This window comes from Zalophus californianus, chromosome 1, assembly GCF_009762305.2.
Source record: "Zalophus californianus isolate mZalCal1 chromosome 1, mZalCal1.pri.v2, whole genome shotgun sequence".
NCBI classification, from domain to species: Eukaryota; Metazoa; Chordata; class Mammalia; order Carnivora; family Otariidae; genus Zalophus; species Zalophus californianus.
Genome location: NC_045595.1, coordinates 124716072 through 124739993, shown reverse-complemented (window position 1 = coordinate 124739993; position 23922 = coordinate 124716072). Strand labels below are relative to the sequence as shown.

The 23922-nt window shown below is 34.0% G+C and overlaps 1 protein-coding gene across 1 annotated transcript in view; it reads right to left on the bottom strand.

The window, feature by feature from the left end:
• The window catches only part of ECT2 (epithelial cell transforming 2), a 53536-nt gene that overhangs the window by 18927 nt on the left and 10687 nt on the right, over positions 1–23922 (bottom strand). The window contains 10 exon segments of the mRNA XM_027583909.2: positions 2054–2135; positions 3912–4008; positions 4648–4758; positions 6564–6632; positions 10488–10607; positions 16873–17009; positions 21239–21461; positions 22794–22856; positions 23106–23221; positions 23362–23492. Coding sequence (XP_027439710.2) covers positions 2054–2135; positions 3912–4008; positions 4648–4758; positions 6564–6632; positions 10488–10607; positions 16873–17009; positions 21239–21461; positions 22794–22856; positions 23106–23221; positions 23362–23492 — 1149 coding nt within the window.

Below are 23922 nucleotides of genomic sequence, written 5' to 3'. Positions count from 1 at the left end.
ACCTATACAAACTTCACATTAACAATTCTAAATGTTAAGGTTTTATGTAGGTCATTCCCAAGTCATATCCTAATCATTTTATTGAAACAAAAACTAAGACTAATGCTTCCATACAAGATGAAGTAAGAAGGAAAGGATACACCTTCTTCCTGAAACAACTAAAAAACTGTCAAGATATAAAGAAACAGGGTTGGGGGGTGCCTAGAGGCCTGATGGCCCCCCCATCAAAATAATACTGGTAAAGTACTCTACACACCAAACAAGTAAATTGGGCAAGTAATAACCTTTCAGCTTTCTCTTTTGTGAAGATTAAGTTAACGCTGTCTACTTCACAGTTTGTTGAAAGGATCAAGGTAAATTATGTGCAGTGTATGTTAAACCATTAAGTGTTGAAAAAAACTATTATCCTGGCCCTAAAATAACAAAGCAAAAGCATGAAGGCTGGCTGATCGACATATAAAATATACATAAACAAAAACAGAAGCTGTTATTTGCTAATTTGAACATTATTCTGCTGCTGGACCCTCTCTCTAGAGCTAAGTATTTTAAGAAACTCTGTTTCATATAGAAGCACCTCAGGAAATCTCAGAAATCATTTAACTAGATCTATTAAACATGTTGATGACATAATATCCAAAGAGTTAAAGTGCCCTCACCCTCCATGAGGCAAAACAATAGCAAGTTTTCATTTCTGATTATAATAATCAAGAAAGATCATTTCTGGGGTGCCTGGGTGTCTCAGTTGGTTAAGCATCTGCCTTTGGCTCAGGTCATGATCCTGGGATGGAGCCCCACATCAGGCTCCCTGCTCGGTGGGGAGCCTGCTTCTTCCTCTCTCTTTGTTGTTTCCCCTGCTTGTGCTCTCACTCAGTCTATCTCAAATAAATAAATAAAATCTTAAAAAAAAAATTAAAATGTAAAAAATAAAAATAAATAAAAGAAAGATCATTTAAGTTTATTTACTTATTTATTTTTAAATAATCTCTATACCCAACGTGGGGCTTGAACTCACGACCCCTAAAAAAGATGTAGTACACACACACACACACACACACACACACACACACACACAATGAAATATTACTCAGCCATCAAAAAAATGAAATCTTGCCATTTGCAATGACGTGGATGGAATTAGAGGGTATTATGCTAAGTGAAATAAGTCAATCACAGAAAGACATTTATCATATGATTTCACTCATATGTGGAATTTAAGAAACAAAATAGAGCACAGGGGAGGGAAGGGAGAGAAAAAATAAAATGAGATGAAAATAGAGAGGGAAGCAAACCATAAGAGACTCTTAATCATAGGAAACAAACTAAGGGTTGCTGGAGGGGAGGGAGGTGGAGGGTAACTGGGCATTAAGGAGGGCACGTGCTGTAATGAGCACTGGGTGTTATATAAGACTGATGAATCACTGAACTCTACCTCTGAAACTAATACACTATATGTTAATTAATTGAATTTAAATTAAAAAAAGATCATTTCTGATTAGAGCTACATCTCCAAGTTAGACCTATAGTAAGTAGCCTAAGTTTAACAATCAATCACCCAAGTCAATTCTACAGAGTTTATACTTTAATACATTTCCAACCAACCCTATCAATTTATACTCCATTAAATTCAAGGTAAGAAACAAAAAATCAAGAGTAAAAGTGAAAGAAGTATTATAAATCTATCTTTTTATTTCACCACAGTCAACTTTCTGAGTTACATTTGGGTAGTTTAAATGAAGACAAGAACACACTATGCCTGGAGGTATATGAAGAACATGTCCAGAAGTATTTATAACATCACCAAATTTCTAAATCAATGTTACTTTCTATGCATAATAGTTTAATACCTTAAGAAATAAATGTTTTTGATTTATCAATGTATTCTTACAATACTTCTCTCATCATTTTAATGTGTAACTACACTATTAGAAAAATAATTTAGATAACACTTTATAAAAATTTGCCATTGATATTTTTTCTTCATTTATGATTCCTAATTGTTCTACAATTCCATTTTAATCTAGGAAACAATAAGAAATTGAAATAATGCACTTACGTCATTACTTCCTTTAATGATCCAATAGCTTTTTCTAGAGTGCTTTTGTCAGGATTTTCTTCGGCTGTATGCTTCTTAAGATCTGTTATGATAAAATGGTTTTTTTCCATGATTAGAAAAACAGTAGTAAAAAAAAAATAGTTTTTTAATCTGACTTCAAAATACTGTCCATCTTGGAGCACCTGGGTGGCTCAGTTGGTTAAGTGTCTGACTTCGGTTCTGGTCATGATCTCATGGTCCTGGAATAACACCCCATGTTGGGAAGCTCAGCAGCAACCTGTCTGCTTATCCCTCTCCCGCTGCCTCTCCCAATGCTCTCTCTCTCTCTCAAATAAATCTTTTAAAAAAATAAAATAAAATGCTGTCCATTTTGATATAGGCTGCTTAATTTTTTAAAGATATTATCTAAGCTTTACTTCAAAAAAAGTTTTTCCACGTTCTCTTAGGAGCTCTCTTCTTACACATTTGTTAGGGTTTCCACAATTTTATTGACTAAATTCTCAGGATATGTACAGATTTTCTTACACTGCTATCTCAATTCCCTTTTAGTAAAGCCTGGGGACACTTAGGTTCCTCAAGCTCTCTCCAAAGTGCTGAATGAAAACACACAATCCTCAATTAGCTGAGAAGTCATTATATGTTGTATTTCATGTTGGGACCCATGGCTCTATAACAGAGAGCATTCGGTAACCCTGAAACCTGCAAATGGCAGGTTTTGTTTAACTTAGAGGTTCATGACATGCTGACACTTTGACTCCTATAGAGGTTAAGCTTCCTATGCCATGTTCCATCTGATGGTTCCCTAGTACCATGTCCACCCGATCTCATAAGAGAAAGGCTTAGAAACTATTTGATGGATTTCTAAATATACTTAATAAAAAATAATGAAGTAAATAATCCAAAAAAATGCTTTATAAAGTTAAATCACACTGCTTTGTTTGTGTAGTCTCCTTATAATCTAAAAAAACAGGACAGCTTTTAAAGATGGGGGAAATCATCTTATAAACTAGCTATTCTAACCTACATTAGATGATCTTAAAAACAACAAAAATGATCAATTTTTTAAATTACTACAACTCATACATTACCCAAAATATTTTAAAGAGAAAAATAGATTAAACAGTCACAAAATTAGCCTCTTTATCTGCTGCTATCCATAATACTGTGCTTAAGGTTTGGGGAACAAAATGCTTTATTACAGACTTATTCCTGTTTGTAATTTAGTTTTCATACTTAATTTTAAAAAATATAAAAACTGACCCTGTCCTAAAAATATTCACTAGTCAGCTAAATGTAAAGGCATATACATATGCTTTTCTTTTGATAGAGGCAAAATTTATTCATAAAAATTAAATGTAAAAAAATAAAATTAACTCTTTAAGCTCCAGAATAAATGGATTCAGGCTTCAAGCATGTTCTGCACAATCTAAGAAAGAAAGTAAGCATTAGATCAAGTATACAGATTTTATAAAGATTCAAAAAAGGACTAAATAACTTGAGACATGAATCGTCTCTCATCTTGTGATTTTTGTGGGTTAATTTTATTTACATGGATATAAATTGATTTTGAATTAATGACACACCATGAAATAAACGTAAGGCTTTTGGTAGAGAAACAAAACTAAAAAAATAGTCAATGTAATTGATATGGTAACAAATAAAGCATTTTAGGAGACTTAATTATTGTAGTATCTGTGATTTTAAGATTATCCATAAAGGTATTTTCTATGTAAGACATAAACTTTAATGCTGAAATCTAAGAAAACTATGAAAATGAAAAGAATTTCAAAATTTTTAGAGCAAAACAATTCCATAAAAAAACCATCCAAAGTAGTCTGAAAACAGATCAGACAAGTACCATTTAAAAGTAACGCAACACTGGGTAACCTCTGTACTGGTCGAATGAGAAGTTCAACAAGGCTCTGCCGTCCACATTCTGGTTTAGCTTGGTTTATCTGAAAAGAATTAACAACAAAAAAGGTTTTCTGCAAAGATTAAACGCCTTACATTTATTATACCTTATCACTAGTGCCCTGAAAAGAACTAATAGAAGAGATGGGGTGGCAGTTGTTCTCTGGAAGATTACTGTGGTTAAATAATCTTCCAGGACCTGAACTGACCTCCTGGCCACTCAAGGATTAGCATCTTAAACACAAAGTGAGTTTCTCTGCACACTCGTATAAATTCCATCTTAAGTTTCTCTTGAGTCTACACCATTCACAAGAAAAAACAGTTTTTGAGGTATTAAGTATGCTGATACCACTGAGTAAACAAAATAAAGCACTGGTAAAGAAAAAAAAAATCCCTAAAGGGAAAACCAAATCACACTGACAAATGTTTGAGAACTAAAACATGTATAACTTTAAAAAATATGAGTACCTACAGACAACATTTTCACTCACTCAGCTCCCTCATGGCCTCTCCTATCTAAATCTTCTGAAGCCTAATATCACTGCCACTCTCAGGTCTGGCTAAAGTTAACAGATTAAACATTAAGGTGTTCTTACAATGGATAGATTTTTACTAAAAGCATAATTTAAATGAACTCCTTCAGAAATTATCCTGATTTTTTATTTGAAAGAAACGCATGTTACCTTCAGAAAAGCATGAAATCTTGGTTTCTGTTTTTCACATTTAATAATTGTTTCCTTGCTCATTTCAAAGAAGTTTACAAAGGGAGGGTAGGTTTTTACCAAATCTTTTGACTAGGAAGAAGAAGAAAAAACACATTAATTGTTATACATGTTACCCTTAGATAATGAAATTTAAAGCCAAATAATAGTCAAAATCTGATATACTGGATGCAAAAGAGAAATTTAAAACAAGTTTCTTAAGTTAAACACAGAAATTTTATGAATTTCTCATTAATGAGTTAATTGCTAACCAAAATGCATCAACTGGTACATATAGCCTAAAACTTGAAAAGCAAAGACTCAGAATCGAAAGTATACTAATGCTTATTGTATTGACATAAACATGACAAAGTTTAGGGCGCCTGGGTGGCTCAGTTGGTTAAGCGACTGCCTTCGGCTCAGGTCATGATCCTGGAGTCCCTGGATGGAGTCCCGCATCGGGCTCCCTGCTCAGCGGGGAATCTGCTTCTCCCTCGGACCCTCTTCCCTCTCGTGCTCTCTATCTCTCATTCTCTCTCTCAAATAAATAAATAAAATCTTTAAAAAAAAAAAACGACAAAGTTTAAAAACTTCTGTAAGTTCAGAATATAGTAATTAGTACCCAAGAACATGCTATTATTTATTGACGAATCCAAACCACCATTTAAAAGATCAATTATATTACCCAAAATCTCAACAACAAAAAAAGGGAAAACGTCTTGGCTAACTGAGGAGACTAACAGGTATCAAAAAGATATGTGACACAATAGCCAAAATATGGAAAGAGTCCAGATGTCCATTGAGGGATGAATGTATGAAGAACATGTGGTACACATACATACAATGAAATATTACTCAGCTATCAAAAAGAATGAAATCTTGCCATTTGCAATGACGTGGACGGAACCACAATATGGTATTATGCTAAGTGGAAGAGTCAATCAGGGAATGATACCACATGATTTCACTCACATGTGGAATTTAAGAAACAAAACAGATCAACATAGGGGAAGGGAGGAAAAAATAAAATGAGATGAAAACAGAGAGGGAGGCAAACCATAAGAGACTCTTAACTCCAGGAAACAAACTGAGGGTTGCTGGAGGGGAGTGGGTGGGAGGATAGGGTAACTGGGTGGTGGGCATTAAGGACACTTGAAGTAATGAGCACTGGATGTTGTACGCAACTGACGAATCACTAAATTCTACCTCTGAAACTAAAAAAAAAAGATGTGACCAAAAATAAGAAGAGAAAAAGATATGTGACAATAATCTGCATATTTGGAATTCTCAACCAACCAGAAAAAAAACATGTAAGACTATATGGTAAGGATGGAAGTTAGGAGAAGGTTTCAGAAAAGTATGTGCCAGAACTCAAGGAATTGAAACCTATAAATGATATTCAAAGAGACTGAAAGACACTTATAAACCCTATTCACAGCACCTCTTTCAAAATGAATTTACTTTATTTGATAAAATTAAGTTATGTGGTTCCTACCCTAGTTTAAAAAAAAAAAAGGCAGTTCATTAGAAGCTTTTATGCAGAGGAAACACAATGACAGCAAAAAAATGGCATCAACTATAAAGAAAAAAAAAACCTCAATTACAGAAAATTTTTTAAAAAAATCAATCTGTGACAGGCAAATAACTTGACATATATAAAATGATTACAGCAGAGTATGACAATCAGTGTTCCTAACAATGACCTTGGGGTTTCAAGAAAGTATTAACTTATATATAGCAAATATGTTTCAGAAGAACACTTCCAATATATTTTACAAACACAACTGTATCAAAGTTTTGAAAGCTCTCACATTTAAACAAGTAACTGTCATTCCCTGCGAGTACTTAATGAGATGATGCTTTAACCTGAAATCCTAAAGAAGAAATAAAATACTTACATATTTAAGAAATATGTCACCAATGCTTTTGCTCTCATCCCAATTAACAATAAGGTCTTCAAGATCATCCTAAAAGAGCACAGATTGAAACATTTAAGCTTGAACTTGACAGTCCCTTAAACATCTTTCAATATTTTTGAAATATTTGAAAGAAGCACCTTACAAAGTATCTTAATTTGATGTGCAAAACAATTAATATAACACATTCTTTCTCCTTAACAAGGAATCAACTTTTTGACTAGAAGGAAAATATCCTTTGAAAAATAGTTAAGAAAATATAAAGAGTGTCAAGTCAGTAAGACTAAGCCTAACTTTCCAAACTGATATGACAGCTCAACATCTTTTCCTATTAACTATAAAGCTGATTGCCATTATTAATTACAGAAAACTACTTTCAATCTTGCTGCTAAAGCATCTTACTTAACATCAGCCATTTGAAACTGTAATCTCTAACAGGTCAGCAAATTTTACTTAAAGGACCAGATGGTAAATATTTTAAACCTTGCAGACCATATGGTTTCTGTTACAAGTACAAGTCCTTATACTGTGGAAGCAGCCAGACAATTCATAAGCAAGTGAATGTGGCTGTGTTTCAATAAAACTTTCTTTACCAAAACAAGCAAAACTACGAAAGTCCGAAACTGACTGAATTTGGTCCATCAACCGTAGTTTGCTAATTCCTGATCTATAAAACTTTTCTATCATCATCCTAAAATAAGAAATATTTATAAAAAATTAAGACATGTAAAAGCATTATAAAATAAAACACAAATCAGATGATAAAATGAGATGCCAAGAAATTACACATTCCCTAAATGAAATTCTAAAAGTGACTTGAAAGTAGAAATTAATCAATAAGCTCTTATAACCAAAAGTTCTCCAAGTGTCAGCGACAGGCCCCCCAGGACATCTTTTTAATGGGATTCATGAGATTAAAACTATTTTCATTACAATACTAAAGCTCTATTTGGTTTTCCACTCTAATTCTCTCAAATCATACAACAGAGTTTCCCACAGGCTACGTGATGTGTGATACTGCAAAAGACTGAATTCAGAAGCAGATATGAGAAAGTCTTCTCTTAAACCAGACAGAAAAAATGTAAAACAGTGTCACTCTTCTCACTATTTCTGCTTTGGAAATTAGTTACTCTCCATAAAGATTATGTTATTTATGCTACCCACATAATGAGTTATTATTGCTTTAAATGTATTAATATAATTTTTAAAATGGATTGGATATCCACATGCAAAAAGATGAACCCTCACTTTACCCAAAAATTCAAAATGGATTATAGACCTAACTATAGAGCTAAAACAATACAACTTTTAGAAGAAAACATAATCTTTAAAACCTTAAGTTAGGCAAAATTTCTTAGATATGAAAGCAAAATCACAGTACATAAAAGAAAAAATGGATAAACTGGACTTCATCAAAATTAAAAGCTTTGGCATTTCGGGCGCCTGGGTGGCTCAGTTGGTTAAGCGACTGCCTTCGGCTCAGGTCATGATCCTGGAGTCCCGGGATCGAGTCCCGCATCGGGCTCCCTGCTCAGCAGGGAGTCTGCTTCTCCCTCTGACCCTCTTCCCTCTCATGCTCTCTATCTCTCATTCTCTCTCTCTCAAATAAATAAAATCTTTAAAAAAAAAAAAAAAAAGCTTTGGCATTTCAAAAGACACCATTAAAAAAATGAAAAGACGACCAACAATAGACTGAGAGAGATATGTACAAAATACGTAGCTGATAAAGGACTTGTATCTAGCATTTATAGAGAATACTTGCAATTCAGTAAGACTGACAACCCAGTCAAAAAATGAGCGACAGAAGTAAACACACATTTTACCAAATATAAAAATGACTAATAAGCATGTGAAAAGATGCTCAACATCATTTATCATTAAGGAAATGTTTACCAAGGCCACAATGAGGGGCACCTGGCTGGCTCCGTCATTGGAGCGTGCAACTCTTGATCTTGGGGTTTTAAGTTCAAGCTCCACATTGGGTGTAGAGATTACTTAAAAATAAAATCTTAAAAAAGCCAAAAAACAAAAAACTGCTATGTATAAGAAAAATAAGAAAATACACAAATTTTTTAAATTTGGGTGATGAGATTATGGGTATTTTTTTTTAAGATTTTTTTATTTATTTATTTGTCAGAGAGGGCACAAGCAGGAGAAGCAGCAGAGGTGGAGGCAGAAGCAGGCTCCCGGCTGAGCAAGAAGCCTGATATGGGACTCATTCCCAGGACCCTGGGATCATGACCTGAGCCGAAGGCAGACACTTAACTGACTAAGCCACCCAGGCGTCCCAAATTATAGGTATTTTCTATTCCTCTTTTCTTTACTCCTGATTTTACAAATGTTTGACAACATGTATTGGTTTCGTGGAAAAGAACACAGGCTTTGAAAACCTTTTTTTTTTAAGATTTTATTTATTTATTTTAGAGAGAGACGGAGATTGTGCAAGCAGTGGGAGGAAGGGAGGAGCAGAGGGAGAGCCAGAGAATCTCAACCAGACTCTGCTCTGAGCATGGAGCCTAATGTGGGACTCGATCTCATGACCCTGAGATCATTCATGACCTGAGCCAAAACTAAGAGTCAGATGTTTCACCAACTGAGCCACCCAGGAGCCCCACACACTCTGAAATTTTTAAATGTGTGACAAACCTGAAATCAGCTAAAAAAACAACTAGTAGTTGCAATATTGTTAATCCAACTTTCTAGAAAAAGCTTAAAGAATTATGTTACACACGAGAAAACTAAAGAGTGACAATCACTTCCAAAGCTCCAGTGAATCAGAGAACATGATTTTCTCAATTGAGATTATGATCCCGTACACATAACAAGTATAACATTTTATATTAGAAGAGCACTTGCACACCCAGACTGGCTAAATGACTGACACAAATTCAACCTGATTCACAAATTAGTGGTAGAACATCAAGCTGAAAACCTACTTGCCTTCCCACTCTACCTTTATGCCTCCCAGTGTTTCCTATGAAAGAAAAAATACACCAAGAATACTTTTCAAGTATTCAGAAACCTAACTAGAAACAAGGATAAACTAGGCTGAAACTTTGTTAGCTTTTTAAGAAAATAAAGATTCCTTCAGAGTTCCCTTTAGATCTAGAAATAACTGAAATATGATTGTGGATTTTGATAAAGTACAAAATATGTTTGATAAATTGCATTTTTATTAACTTATAGATCATTTATATTTGTTTATAATGTGCAGTAAAATCAAAAGTAACTTAATGTACTTGTTTGAAAACATTCTATAATTCAGATTGATCTTTTTATTGGAATATGGACTAAACATTAATATGAGGTGTTCTGAGGAGAAAATTGATCAGTTTACTCAAGCATCTCATAGGAAAAATAAGAGGAAATAAAGCTTAACTACTTTTAAGAGTTCAGGTAAACCTGCCCCAAAATTACTTAACTATGAGAGACTAATACCTGTAAATCACAAACCCTTCATCAAAGGAAAAATCATTAAAAAGATAGCATTGTCTTATGTGGTTTTTGTATTTATCTGACCAGAAGTAGAGAAATGAACAAAATGGTCTCTAAGTCTCTTTCAGCTTCAGTTTTTCAAACAATCCAAAGCAAAACAAAATATACAACCTGAGAGAAACAGTAAGAAAATAAGAAAATTAGCAAAAGCAACCACGTCTCTATAGAAAAGACATGAGAAGGCTTAATTCCTTATTTTCAGGATTCATAAAAAATAAATAAAATAAAAAACAGGCAAACAACAAATATTAATAAGGCATTGTAGCAAAGGGACATAAATGATTCAAAGAAATAAATAAGGGAATAAGTTTTAGGTACAAAACTCATTTAGCCAATCAATAGTACCTGAAAAAAGCATTATATAAACACAATCCAAAAAGAATTACTACCAACCTAACATATAAAATTTACCTTTATCTTTGTGTGCACATCAAAGATATCAGGGATACTACCAAAAATAGTCTTAATCTCTTCTGGTGCAAGGATAGGCCCACCACGTTGTCCTTCCTCTTCCAATGGTACTTGAAATAACTAAAATGTTTAAAAAAAAAAAAAAAAGACTAATTTAGATAGATTGTGGGAAAAGGAAAAAAAGTAAACATATAGACAGTGATAAGAGAGGAGATGTTGAGGGGTGCCTGGGTAGTTCGGTCAGTAAAGTGTCTGCCTTCGGCTCAGGTCATGATCCCAGGGTACTGGGATCAAGCCCCTTATCAGGTTCCCTGCTCAGCAGGGAGTCTGCTTCTCCCTCTGCCTCTCCTCTCCCGCCACCCCCCACCCCACTTGTGCGTGCGCGCCCTCTTGCTCTCTCTCTTGCAAATAAAATCTTAAAAAAAAAAAGAGAGGAGATGTTCATGGAAAAGAAAAAAGTAATTAAAAAAATACTTCTCCCTAAATTTGAAACCTTTTTTCTTATAACATTTTCTATTTTATCCTATTTATTTATACATCTGTGTGTGTATACATTCTCTTATAATAAAATGTTGTTAGAATCTAATAAAAGTTTATCACACAGTTCTACAAATCATTAAAATTGTTAGAATACAAGAGTAATTTCTACTTTCTATTCAGGTTACTAAGGAAGACAATAAGCAATCAGTTATTTCCAGACATACACTTAATATAAGTATTAAATGTCTTGACATAGTAGTGTATTAAACCAAGTTTAATAGAAAGAGACTGGATTTCAAACTAGAAGACATGTTTATGTCTATATTGCTGCTTGTATCAATCTAAAAAAATAAAAAAAACCTAGAATAAATGAGTTTAGCAAGGTCATAGGTCAGCATAGAGATGTGCACATTCTCTCTCTCTCTCAACACACACAATCACATTCCTATATACCAATAATGTACAAATGGAAACCAAAATTCAAAAAGCAGTACACTTACAATAAAAAATTAAAATTAGTATAAATATAATAAAATATGTACATGATGCTGAAAATTATAGAAAGCTAATGAAAGAAGTCAAAGACCTAAATAAATGAAGACATGGATCGAAAGATTCAACACAGTAAGAAATGTCCATTCTTCCCCAAATTGATTTATGGATTTAACCCAATGTCAATCAAAATCCCAGGACTTTTTGTAGATAAAGAAAACCTAATTCTACAAATTTATATGTAAAGGCAAAGAACACATTAGTATAAAGCTGCAGTATTCATGACTGTGATATTGGTGAATAGAAAAACATACAAGATTAATAGACGAGAAAAATGTCCACAAACCAACATACACAAAGATGACCAAGTAATTTTTGACAGATCCGATGGTGGAAGGCTAGTCATTCAACAAATGGTACTAAAACACCATTTGCCCTAGGCAAAAAAATAAACTAAAAATGGATCACAGACCTAAGCAAAAAGCTAAAACCATGAAAACATTTAAAAGAAAACATAAGAGAAAATCCTGTAATTTAAGCTTAGGTTAGAGCTTTTAAATATGAAATCAAAAGCATGAACTATAAAAGAAAAAAACTGATAAGACTTCATCAAAATTTAAAAGTTTTCAACCTAGAATAAAAAGACATGCTAAAATGTCCACAATAGCCAAACTATGGAAAGAGCCTAGATGTCCATCAACAGATGAATGGATAAAGAAGACACACACACACACACACACAAATGGAATATTATGTAGCCATCAAAAAAATGAAATCTTGTCATTTGCAACGACGTGGATGGAACTAGAGGGTATTATGCTAAGAAATAAGTCAATCAGAGAAAGATAAGTATCATATGATCTCACTGATATGAGGAATTTGAGAAACAAGACAGAGGATCATGGGGAAGAGAGGGAAAAATGAAACAAGATGAAACCAGAGAGGGAGACAAACCATAAAAGACTCTTAATCTCAAGAAACAAACTGAGGGTTGCTGGAGTGGAGGGGGGGGTGGGAGGGATGAGGTGGCTGGTGATGGACACTGGGGAGGGTATGTGCTATGATGAGCACTGTGAATTGTGTAAGACTGATGAATTACAGACCTGTACCCCTGAAACAAATAGTACATTATATGTTAATTTAAAAAAAAAAGACATGCTAAAGACTAGGACAAAAATATTTGCAAATCACATATCTGACAAAGGACTAGTATTCAAAATATATAAAGAATTCTCAAAACTCAGGAAGGAAACAACTCAATTAAAAATGGGCAAAATCTTGAGCAGTTATTTCAACAAAAAAAGATAGAATAGATATTCAACATCATTTATCATTACAGAAATGAAAATTAAGGCCATAACATACCATTACATCTGTATGGCTAAAATAAAAAGTACTGATAATATCGAAACTGGTTGGGATGTAATCAACCCGAACTCTTACACATTGCTGGTGGAAATCCAAAATTGTATAACCCCTCTGGAAAAGGGTTTTACAGTTTCTTAAAGTTAAATATTACTTACCATATGATTAAAGAACTTCTGGGTGTTTACTCAAGAGCAATGAAAACTTATGTTCACATAAAACCTATACAAAAATGTTGATAATAGCTCTTTTTATAATCACCCAAACTGGAAATAACCCAAATGTCCTTTAAGGATCATCAGATAAAATTGTGGTACATCCATACAGTGGTATACTATTCAGCAATATAAAGGATCAAACTATGCAGACAAGTTAGAAGAACCTCAAAGGCTAGCAAAATGCTAGCCCCAACAGGTTATATTAACTATAATCCCATTCATAGGACATTCTCAAAAAAGACAAATTTTTTTTTAAAAAAAGACAAAATTATAGCGATGAAGAAGAAATCAGTGGTTACCAGGAGTTGCAATCAGGAAAGGGTGTGACTTATAAAGGAATAGGAAGTACCAGGAGTTTTTTTGGGGTATGGAAATTACCTATATTCTGATTGTAACAGAGGCTATACAAATTTTTGCATGTGTTAAAGTTCATAGAACTGTACAAAGTCAATTTCACTGTATGATAATTTAAAAAGCAAAACTTTAAAAAGCCAAATGACTATTCAAACTAAAAATAATATTGTTGGGGTCTTAATATATGTGGCAGTAAAATGAATGCCAATAGCGCAAAGGGGAGGAGGAGATGAAGTAAAAAACAAAACAAAAAACAACGAAAAAAGATAAAAGGAAAATACATTATAAAGAGTAAGGAACTAAATGAAGATTATGAATTGTTACTATTTTTAAGAACTACAATTCTGTAAGTTTATTTATCCAAAATATTTATATGTACATATAGATATATATTGTAAATAAATATATTTTTCAGGCCTTCCATTTCTGCAATTATGATGAACCCTACCTGCTAAAAACAACTAAAAATACCGAAGTAAGAAAGAAGAAAAGAAACATGGTTACATTTACATAGCTTGTGCACCTACACATATATGATAAAACTGTAAGGGTAATGATAAGCACAAAATTCCAAATGATAATTAACTTCTGAGGAAAGGGAAAGGATTAGGATTTGGGGGGAAAAAACAAAATAGAGGTTTCAAAGATATTTGTAATCATTTATAAACATTCCTTTATCAACATTTAATTAAAAATCTTTAACAAAAATATTCAGACAACCAAAATACATCAAGGTTCATTAAAAACTCCCAATAGTCTTAAGACATGTTAAACTATCCAAAAGCAGTTCTCCTGTGTTTGGCTATATAAAATTAGATAGCCAAAAACTTCTGATTCTACCTTTCCAACATTTCTCAAATTTATCCTGTTTTCATTTTCACTGACTTTATCCTAAGAAGTTCAGGTCCTCAAAATCTCTAACCAAGACTGCTGAAATAACCTTCAAATTGGTCTCGCCTCCACAATTTCCCTTCTCCAATACTTTCTTCAAAGTGAACCAAGTTATCTTTCTAAAATCCAAGTCAGATATCATCTTCCCCTTCCCATCAAAAATTCTTCTCTAGATTACAGATGACCTAACATACTATACAAAGGCCTACTCTGGTCTGGCATAGGCAGACTTACCTCAAATCTCACTATATCCAAACCCCACCCCCTACTCTAAGTCCCCTTAACCACCCTAAACTCTAACGCCCCTAGACTAGTCATAATACCTTGAATGATACACATCTTCAATTGTCTGTACTGTTTGCACAATCTCAAATACACTTCCCACCCATATTTTTTGCATGTACTAATCATACTCATACTTTAAAATTCACTTCAGGGGTGCCTGGGTAGCTCAATTTGTTAAGCATCCAACTCTTGGTTTCAGCTCACATCATGGTCTCAGGGTCGTGGGATGGAGCCCTATCGGGCTCAGCACAGAGTCTGACTGACATTCTCTCCCTCTCCCTCCGCCCCTCCCCTTGCACATGCACAATGCACGCTCTCTCTCTCTCTCTCCCTCTCTAAAATATATAAATCTTTATTTTTTTTTAAGATTTTATTTATTTATTTGACAGAGAGAGACAGTGAGAGCAGGAACACAAGCAGGGGGAGTGGGAGAGGGAGAAGCAGGCTTCCTTCTGAGTAGGGAGACCGATGTGGGACTCAATCCCAGGACCCTGGGATCATGACCTTAGCCGAAGGGCAGACGCTTAACGACTGAGCCACCCAGGCGCCCTAAAATATATAAATCTTTAAAAATAAATAAAATTAACTTCAATTTTTCTATTCTTTATGATACTCTTTCCAATGTTCAATCCATTGAAACTTCCAGCCCAACACCTTCCCTAAGCTGGAAGAGTAAAACTCTCACTTCACATATTTCCAAATACCTTATCTAAACCTCCTTCGTGATGCTCATAACCTTCCATTTGGTATTATAATTAGGTATGCATGTTTTATCTCCTCTTCCAGTCTAAGCTCCTCTAAAACAGGAATCCTCTTTAACACTTGGCACAATAATTTATATTAACAGGCACCCACATATTACATGAAATAAAGAAGCTTCTGGATATTCATTTAATTTGGAGCCTAAATTAAGTTTTTCCAAATCCAATTTCAAAAAAAGGGAAGGGAAAACATCAGTCCTAAAATAAAGCTGAAGGGAACATCATTATGAATTTAGACCACAATCTTTTAAATAAAATCTTAGGTGAGTTTATAGTAAGCATAGTGGTATGAGACTATCTACAGTCTAATAATTCTAAGGGCGTTTTTTAAAAGGCATTTTAGTGAGTTTAACTGATATGCAAATTAGAATTCTGAAACTCCAGTGCATTTAACATGGCCTGAAAGGATTTACATTTCTGGGTAATAAATGCTACCAAAGTACATGAACAGTATATGCCAAGGGGATTTTCCGCTACTCGACTACATTTTTGGCTGACTATAAAAACTTCAACAAGAAACTCATCTAGAATGATTTCCCTTGAGGAAGAGCAAAGCTGAGTTAAAACAAGTAAAGTTTACTACAGCAGAGGGCCTCATAAACCCTTGACTACTGCTAAACAAATTAACTGTGAAGAATAACCTCTCCATGAATACCAGGAAAGAAGTCTTTCCATTTCTTATCCATGCATTTTATCAATGGCACAAGCAACTAAAGGCTATTATATTGAACACTAATGAGTTATATTAAGAATTCAAATAGAGATCAGTTAAAAATTAACCCCAATCAGAAACTCCCTATTATTTTTCTATTCAAAGATAAGCTTGATGGTATCAACTTTATTTTCCTGACAATCTCCTTCATTACCTAAAACAAATCTATTCCCTCTTTCTGCAGATGCCAAAATAGTGTCCTAAATATTGCCTTTTAGAACTCTGAATTTCAGTTTATTCTTAGTATCTTCTTCAATCTCATCCTATAAGGATCGATTAGAATTTTTTCTTCAGCAGTAACTTCACAGAACATTTTAATGATAAGCAATGAGTTAACATTTATGATTAACCACTGCATACTTTAAGAAACTTGACACATGAAAGGATTACCAAAAAAATTACATCCATATTGTTATGCTTCATTGCTATTGCTTTTCGCATATATACAGTACTAAATAAAGCAATGACTCCTAGAATGCACACTTTTAGAAAAAGTTACCTACCATATCCACGTATAAATATAAATGCAGTATCATGACAGAGAACCTGCAAAGTTCCATATCAAATAAAACTTGGTCCCCTCTAAGATCATCTACTGAGGATCCTTCTCTTTTTTAGTCACTATAAAGAAGGTGCTATTTCTATAAGAATAAAAGCTACTATTACAGTATGGCATTTCCCTAATAGCAGTTTTTTGTCATATATTTTCATTTTTAATACGTATGTTCAAATTCTATGCTTATATAACTTTCTTATAAGAAATAGTATCTCTTAGATTTTTTAGTTAAGAACACTGGAACAGGGATCATTTTGCAACAAACTTTTACCTGAATAATTGTGGCCAATATATTTACGTAATTACTTTCAGTTTGATAAAGTTCTTTTGCAACTTGCCACCTGGCTGACTGCTTCGAAGGAACCGGAGTAGAATTTTTAGAAGACTTAGTACAAGACTTCGGTGTTTCTAAAAGGTAAAAAGGAAGAAAGATTTAATGAAAAACCAGACATTGTACAGATTTAACAACAAAAAAAGGGGAAGGATATCCACTCTGAGAAATATACCCATTTAGATTTTCATTAAAGTAAAATTTCCTCATGGGATAAGGCCAGAAAAAAATAATGGTCAAAAGTATCAATGGCTCCAAACTGACAGACATTATACTAAATAACTGGCCTGTACTCTTCAAAAATGTCAACGTCACTAAAAACAAAGTTGAGGAACTATTCCAGATTAGAAGGCACAAAAGAGAGAGAACAACATATGATCCTGGATTGGACCTTAGACCAGAAAAAAAAAAACTTTTTTCTTTTCCTAAAAAGGGTATTAGCAGAACAACTGATTAAAATTAAGAGTCGGTCATACTATTAATGTCAATTTCCTAATTACAATACCTCTATTGTAGTGGTACAAGAAATTTCCCTCTATTTTGGGAAATACACATTTAAGTATTTAGAAGAAAAGGCACATCTTATCTGCAACTTAGTCTCCAACGGTGCAGAATACGTGTGCATATAGACAAAGAGAGAGAATGAATGAATGCTAAAGCAAACATGGCAGAATATTTCCATTTGGGAATTCTGAGAAGAGTACTGGAATCTCTGTACTATTTTTGCAGCTTTTTGCAATCTGAAATTATTTCAAAATAAAAAGCTCAAATAATAAAATGAAAAAACTATATAAAAATATTTAAGTTTAAGAATAAAAAGGTTATGATTATATAGTAACAGAAAACTTATCATATATATAGAGGAAGCCTTCCTCAACAAAACACAACATCAACTGCAAATTCTGTTAGTTTTTAACATAATATAAAACATCCAGTCCAACACAAAGTGGGAGGACACATTAGTATACTTCATATGTATTTCAAAAAAATGAAATCATAAGCTTTCATAAAAGCTTAAGATATACTTTCTTACTATAGATATGGTTAAAGTACTTTAACATAATGTACAGAATCTCCTAATGGCAAGTTTTTAAATAGGAAAACAAATGTTTTAATATATATATTAAAATGTATAATATACAATGACATGAAAAAACAACATACAGACCCAGCATATCAATTTTACTCAATGATAATTTTAAATATTAAAATAATGATGTATACAATAAGAGTTTGAATGCTTTCTAAAGCTAACAGACCAAAGATTTTCCCACTTGTACATTATTTCAGACTATTCTCCAGACCCAAGAGCTTCTGCCATTACAAATGTCAAGAGGAAAAATTTGACATATATTGACTCAATTTAACTATTGTGTTTACACAGTGACCTACAAACTGAGGATTCTATATAGAGTACCTAATATATTAGAATAGTTGTCATGTCTATTTTCTTCTCCTGTCCCCTAAACTGCATATTCAAGCTTCAGTCCTTTATGATCAGCTCTTAACATCTCATGCCCAGTATGTCCATCACAATTATGGAACCAATAAATTCTTACACCTATGGATCTAATCATAATCTTTCCACCCAAGCACCAAGTTCAATTTTTCCAAATACCCACTGGGCATGTGTACCTCAATTTAACGTGAATAGTCTCTAAAACTATACTATCTTCCTCTAAAATAAGGACTCCCTATTTTCACCAAGGTAACATTCTTCTATTTTAATACTCTGCTGTCATCTCTTATTCCCTTCTTGTCACTCCATTCTATCAGTATCTCCACAGTGCTTCCTACTTTCCTTTCCAACCATTAGCAACCCTGGTTCAGGGCTTTATCACCTTGTGGCCCAAGCCACTGTAGATTACTTCATGGTCTGGCCATCTCTAAACTGTCTTCCTTTTAATCATTCTTCAGAAGAATCCACTACAAATTACCTACTCAACCAATTACTCTACTGCTCAATAGTTTCTAAAGTTCCTTGTTGATGACAATATGCAGTCCAGACATACCAGTCTGATTTCAAAGTCCTCTAATATTGGGCCCCAATTAACCTTTCCAATTTAATTATTACTCCTCCATTCTCATAAGCAAACTGACCAATTCACTATCCCTTAAAATATGAATTTGTATAGTATTATTTATATTCTTGTTCCCCTCATTTCTCAACTCCACCTCAGTTTTCTGGGCCTTCTATAAATTGACACTGAACTCTTTCCAAGAATATTTAGTAAGTACCTACTCTATACTAGGTATTGAGAACAAAGCAAAGGATTAGACAAGGTTCTTGTTCTCTTAAAGCTTACATTCTGGTGAAACAAACAAAAAAATATAATTTCTAACAATGATAACTACTACTGAAGACACAACCAGGTAATGGTTTAGTGAGAAGTGCTGGAACAGGGACTTAACTTTGCAGAAAGCCCAGTAAGATTTCTTTAAGGCAAAGAGGTCAAGTATAAAGTTCCAGAGGTATGAATGTAGTGGAAATATCCAAAGAATAACAGAGATAGTGTGACTAAAGCTTAGAGTATTACAGGAGAGCATGATATCGTCATATGAGGTTGGATGTAGGTGAGAAAGGATCACATAGAAACTTGAAAGCTATGGTAATACAAACCCTCTGAATGACTTCAGGCACAGGACTGGCATGATTTAATTTATATGTATTTTAGAGACCTAAGTGCTGCATATAGAAAGGCAAAAATGGGGGCACCTGGCTGACTCAGTGGGAGGAGCATGTGACTCTTAATCTCAGGGTTGTGAGTTCAATTCCCACATTGGGTATAGAGATTTCTTAAATAAATAAACAAACTGGGGCGCCTGGGTGGCTCAGTAGGTTAAGTGTCTGCCTTCAGCTGAGGTCACGATCCCAGGGTCCTGGGATCGAGCCCTGCATCAGGCTCCCTGCTCGGCGGGGAGCCTGCTGCTTCTTCTCACTATGCCTGCTGCTCTGCCAGTTGTGCTCTCTATCTCTCTGTCAAATAAATAAATAAAATCTTTAAAAAAATAAATAAAAATAAACTTAACAAAAAAGGCAAAAATGAATATAGAGAAACCATTTAGGAGACCAACATAATCATCTAAGAGAGATCCATTTTATAGAAAAGGCTGATAAAGGAGTAGAGAGTGGTAGAGAGAATCAAAATCAAGGGTTCTAATTTGATTATGTTAGGTTTCAGATATATATTAGACATGGACAAGTAAGTATTAAGTAGGTAGTTGGACAGGGAAGAAGACACATTGGGGAGTCAACAGCATATGAATGTTTCTAAAGCCATGGAATTAAATGAGACCACTTTGGGAGAATACAGTGGAGAAGAAATGACTCAGGAATAACATTCAAGTTAGAGCTGGAGAAGTTAGGCAAAGGAGAATGAGAAATGAGGTACAAAAGCTAAGAGAAAAAAACTATCTCCAGCAAGAAATAGCTATTCATGTGTTAGATGCTGCTGACTGTCAGTCGCGGGGCACCTGGGTGGCTCAGTTGGTTAAACGTCTAACTTCAGCTCAGGTCATGATCTCAGGGTCCTGAGAACGAGCCCCACATCAGGCTCCAGGCTCAGTGGGGAGTCGGCTTGTCCCTCTGCCCCCTCCCCCAGCTCATGCTCATGTTCTCTCTCTCACAAATAAATAAAATCTTTAAAAAAAAAAAAAACTGTCAGTCTCCTCAGCAAGAGCAATTTCATGCAGTAGGGGCTTAAGTTCAATTGGAATGGTTGGAGAAGACAATGAAAAGCAAGGAAATGACACAACAGATCAAGGTAATTCTTTGAAGAGTACTCATGTAAAAGGAAAGAGAGAAATGAAATAGTTAAGTAGAGAGTCATGGGGTCAAGAGGTTTTGATTATTTCTTAACTCTAAAATACACAACATATTGTGTGCAAATTAAAAAACAAAAATAGAGCGAAAAATTGATGATCAAGAAAGAAGAGTTAATTGTAGAGCCTCCCTGTATCATTTGAGAACAAACTGAGCTCACCCTCCACTGATTTCATCATACCTATTTTCTCCATAATTCATGTGACACCTTCTGTGATCTTGTTTTGCTAATGTTAAGAATTTGCTCTTTGAACAGCTCTACCATTTTCTAGAGTGATATACAAATAAAATATAGAAAGCACTTAGCATATAGTAAGCAATCATTAAATGGAAGCATTTTTATGTGTCTCTTCTCCTCAGCTAGAACAAAGGTGATAAAGTCAGAACCTTTCATATTCCCGCTGTGGTAGTGATTTATCTAAATTCTAATAATTATTCCATTCCACTAACTTTTAATGATCAATTTTTTTAAATGTGAATTACCTCCATAGTTAATGCTAGACTCTGGTGTGTTGGAGATATCTAGAAGTGACCCTATAGAAAGGGAATGTTCAGCTGATGGGCGCTTACGGGGAGGAAAAGGTGACATGTCTGTCTCTCTTGAAAGCTGAGCAAGTGTCTCTTTTAAACGACGTCTTTTGCGATTGCTGTTTGGGGTATTTAGAGAAAGCAGTGACACTGATTTCTTGAGCTCAGGAGTATTAGCCTGCAATCAAAAGCACAAAAGCTCAATTTTACTTCCTTGGTTCTATACTGAGACAGCAACAGAAGAAAAATATATTTACAAGTCTGACAAAATCTGGATTTTGAACAATAATTTTACAACTACACACTCTGCCAGGTAATTCAGAAGATTCATAAAACACAATAGTCAAGGGACCACTGTAATTGCCTAACCCCAAGCACCTCATTCTGTTTCTTCACAGCTCTATCATCATTACATATTCATTTGTAAGCTTGTTTACTGTCTAGTCCCCTGTTAAACTCTGGAGGGCAGGGACCATTCATAGTTTGTTCACGATATCCTTAGCATTTAGCACAGTGCCTGGACATATTGCTCTACAATATTTGCCAAATAACACTTGGCTTTAAAAGCTCTCTCCTGAAATTTTAAGCAGTTTTTAAACTTTATGGTTAAGAACCTTATACTAAGAACAAAAGCATTCAGAAGACAATATAGTACCTATCTAGATTTTATAGTAATACAATAAATCTGCACCTCATCTTCATTAGTCCATTCAAATTAAATCTCCAACTAAAGAAAATCCTCCCTTAAAGCCTGCTTCTATACCTTTATGCCATGTTTTGGTGAATGATACCACTCTTCACCAATCTAGCATGAAGGCTGTGTTTTCCTTGCCTATAATCTACTACTAGAGTCATTTTTCTAATGACATCTCTCCCCTTAATATTCTTCAATGGCTCCCAATACTTACCAAATTCTTTAACATTTTAAAAACCACTTGATTCTACCTAAATCATAAGCTTTATTTGTTGGCCTTCTTTCCCATACTCTTTTCTAAAGCCACACTGAACTACTTGCTATTTCAATGTACTTTCAAGCTTCACACCATCTCTCACCTGCTGTCTAACTTGAATGTCCTTACAAGGTTAACCTAGTAAGTTGGCTCTTTACTCTTTTTACTCTTTTCAGTCCTGCCTGAGTCTCTCAGAATGAGGCTAGTTAAAATAATTACTCAACTATAGCACGTATTCTGCACTATAGTTGTATGTATATCTATCTTTCCCTTAAGATTCTAAGTTTCTGAAGATAGGAGTGTTATTGTTCATAACAGTATCACTATGAAGTAGCACAGAATGACATATATTAGATTAAAATAATTCTGCATTGAAGAGTTTTACTTAAATCTACACAAACTATTACTCAGTAACTAACTGTTCAATTATTTTCAAACTCTTAAACATGACTTAAAGATGACCAGTAGGCCAATTATACTACGCTCTTTTCAAACAGAAGTGTTATCTTTATACAATCAAATGCACAAAACAAATGACTAATGGACAAAAAAAAGCATACCTTTTCATATAAATACATAGTTTCTCCAGCTCGGGCATCCATTTGAATGCTTCCCCAGAACCACTAGGGTAAGAGGAAATAAAAAATGAATTAAGAATTTATCTTATCAGAGAAGCAATTAGTAATATTTTTAAAAAACCAATCTTGGGGCTTCTAGCTGACTCAGTCGGTACAGAAGGCAACTCTTAATTTGGGGGTCATTAGTTCAAGCCCTGCATTGGGTGTGAAGCCTACTTAAAATAAAAAAATAAAACAAAATAAAAATAAAATTCTATCTAAAAAAAAAGCCAATCTTATCCTAGAATTACTTGCCTCCTGTTTGACAACATAAAGTTTCTTCGAAGGTTCAAATGGAAGTTCTTTTACTACATTCTCTTCAACTACAAGGTGAGTGCATCTTTCATCTCCAACAGGTAAACAGTTACCTCCTAAAGAGAAATGCATGCAAGCATAAATAAGCCGAACTGTTTATCTCCAAACCTGAATTTTTAAAGAGGCATATTCGCCAGGAGATGATAAAGCAAGAGTGGGGGGAAAAATATAACTTTTAAATTGTAATAAATTCTACCTTGCATTTTAGTCATTTCTTCCATATTGGTTTTTTCTTCATCCGAAAATCCCAAGAAACTTAAAATACAATCTTGAAATGGAGGAACTTTAAATTCATTTCTAAAGTCATCAACTGATGCACAGAAATCCCTAAAAACAAAATATACTCTTCTAAAACCAGCTAAAATTCAGTAAGTATATCAATTTATGAATCTATAATAATTCAAGGTTTTCAGCATAATCCATTTATTGAAAATATTTTACATGTAGTCCTGAAATGTTCACAAAAACACCAGTTAAAAAAAAAAAAATTGGTGTGTCCTCAGTCATCCCGGAAATAACTTCTAACAAAATTTGATCACAAGTAGTCTTTACAAGATTCAGATCCTTGCTCTGGACATGAAATTTTCTATGTATTCCAGGGGTTCTGTAGTTTCATGAAATGTTAAATAATGATGAAGTAGAATAGCAAGGAATTATGAGGTTGGAAAGCTTAACAGGTTATGAACTGCAATCACCACTTAGAATGTAACTAGACAAACAGTGAAAAAAGTGTAACAATCTAAATATCCAGATGCAT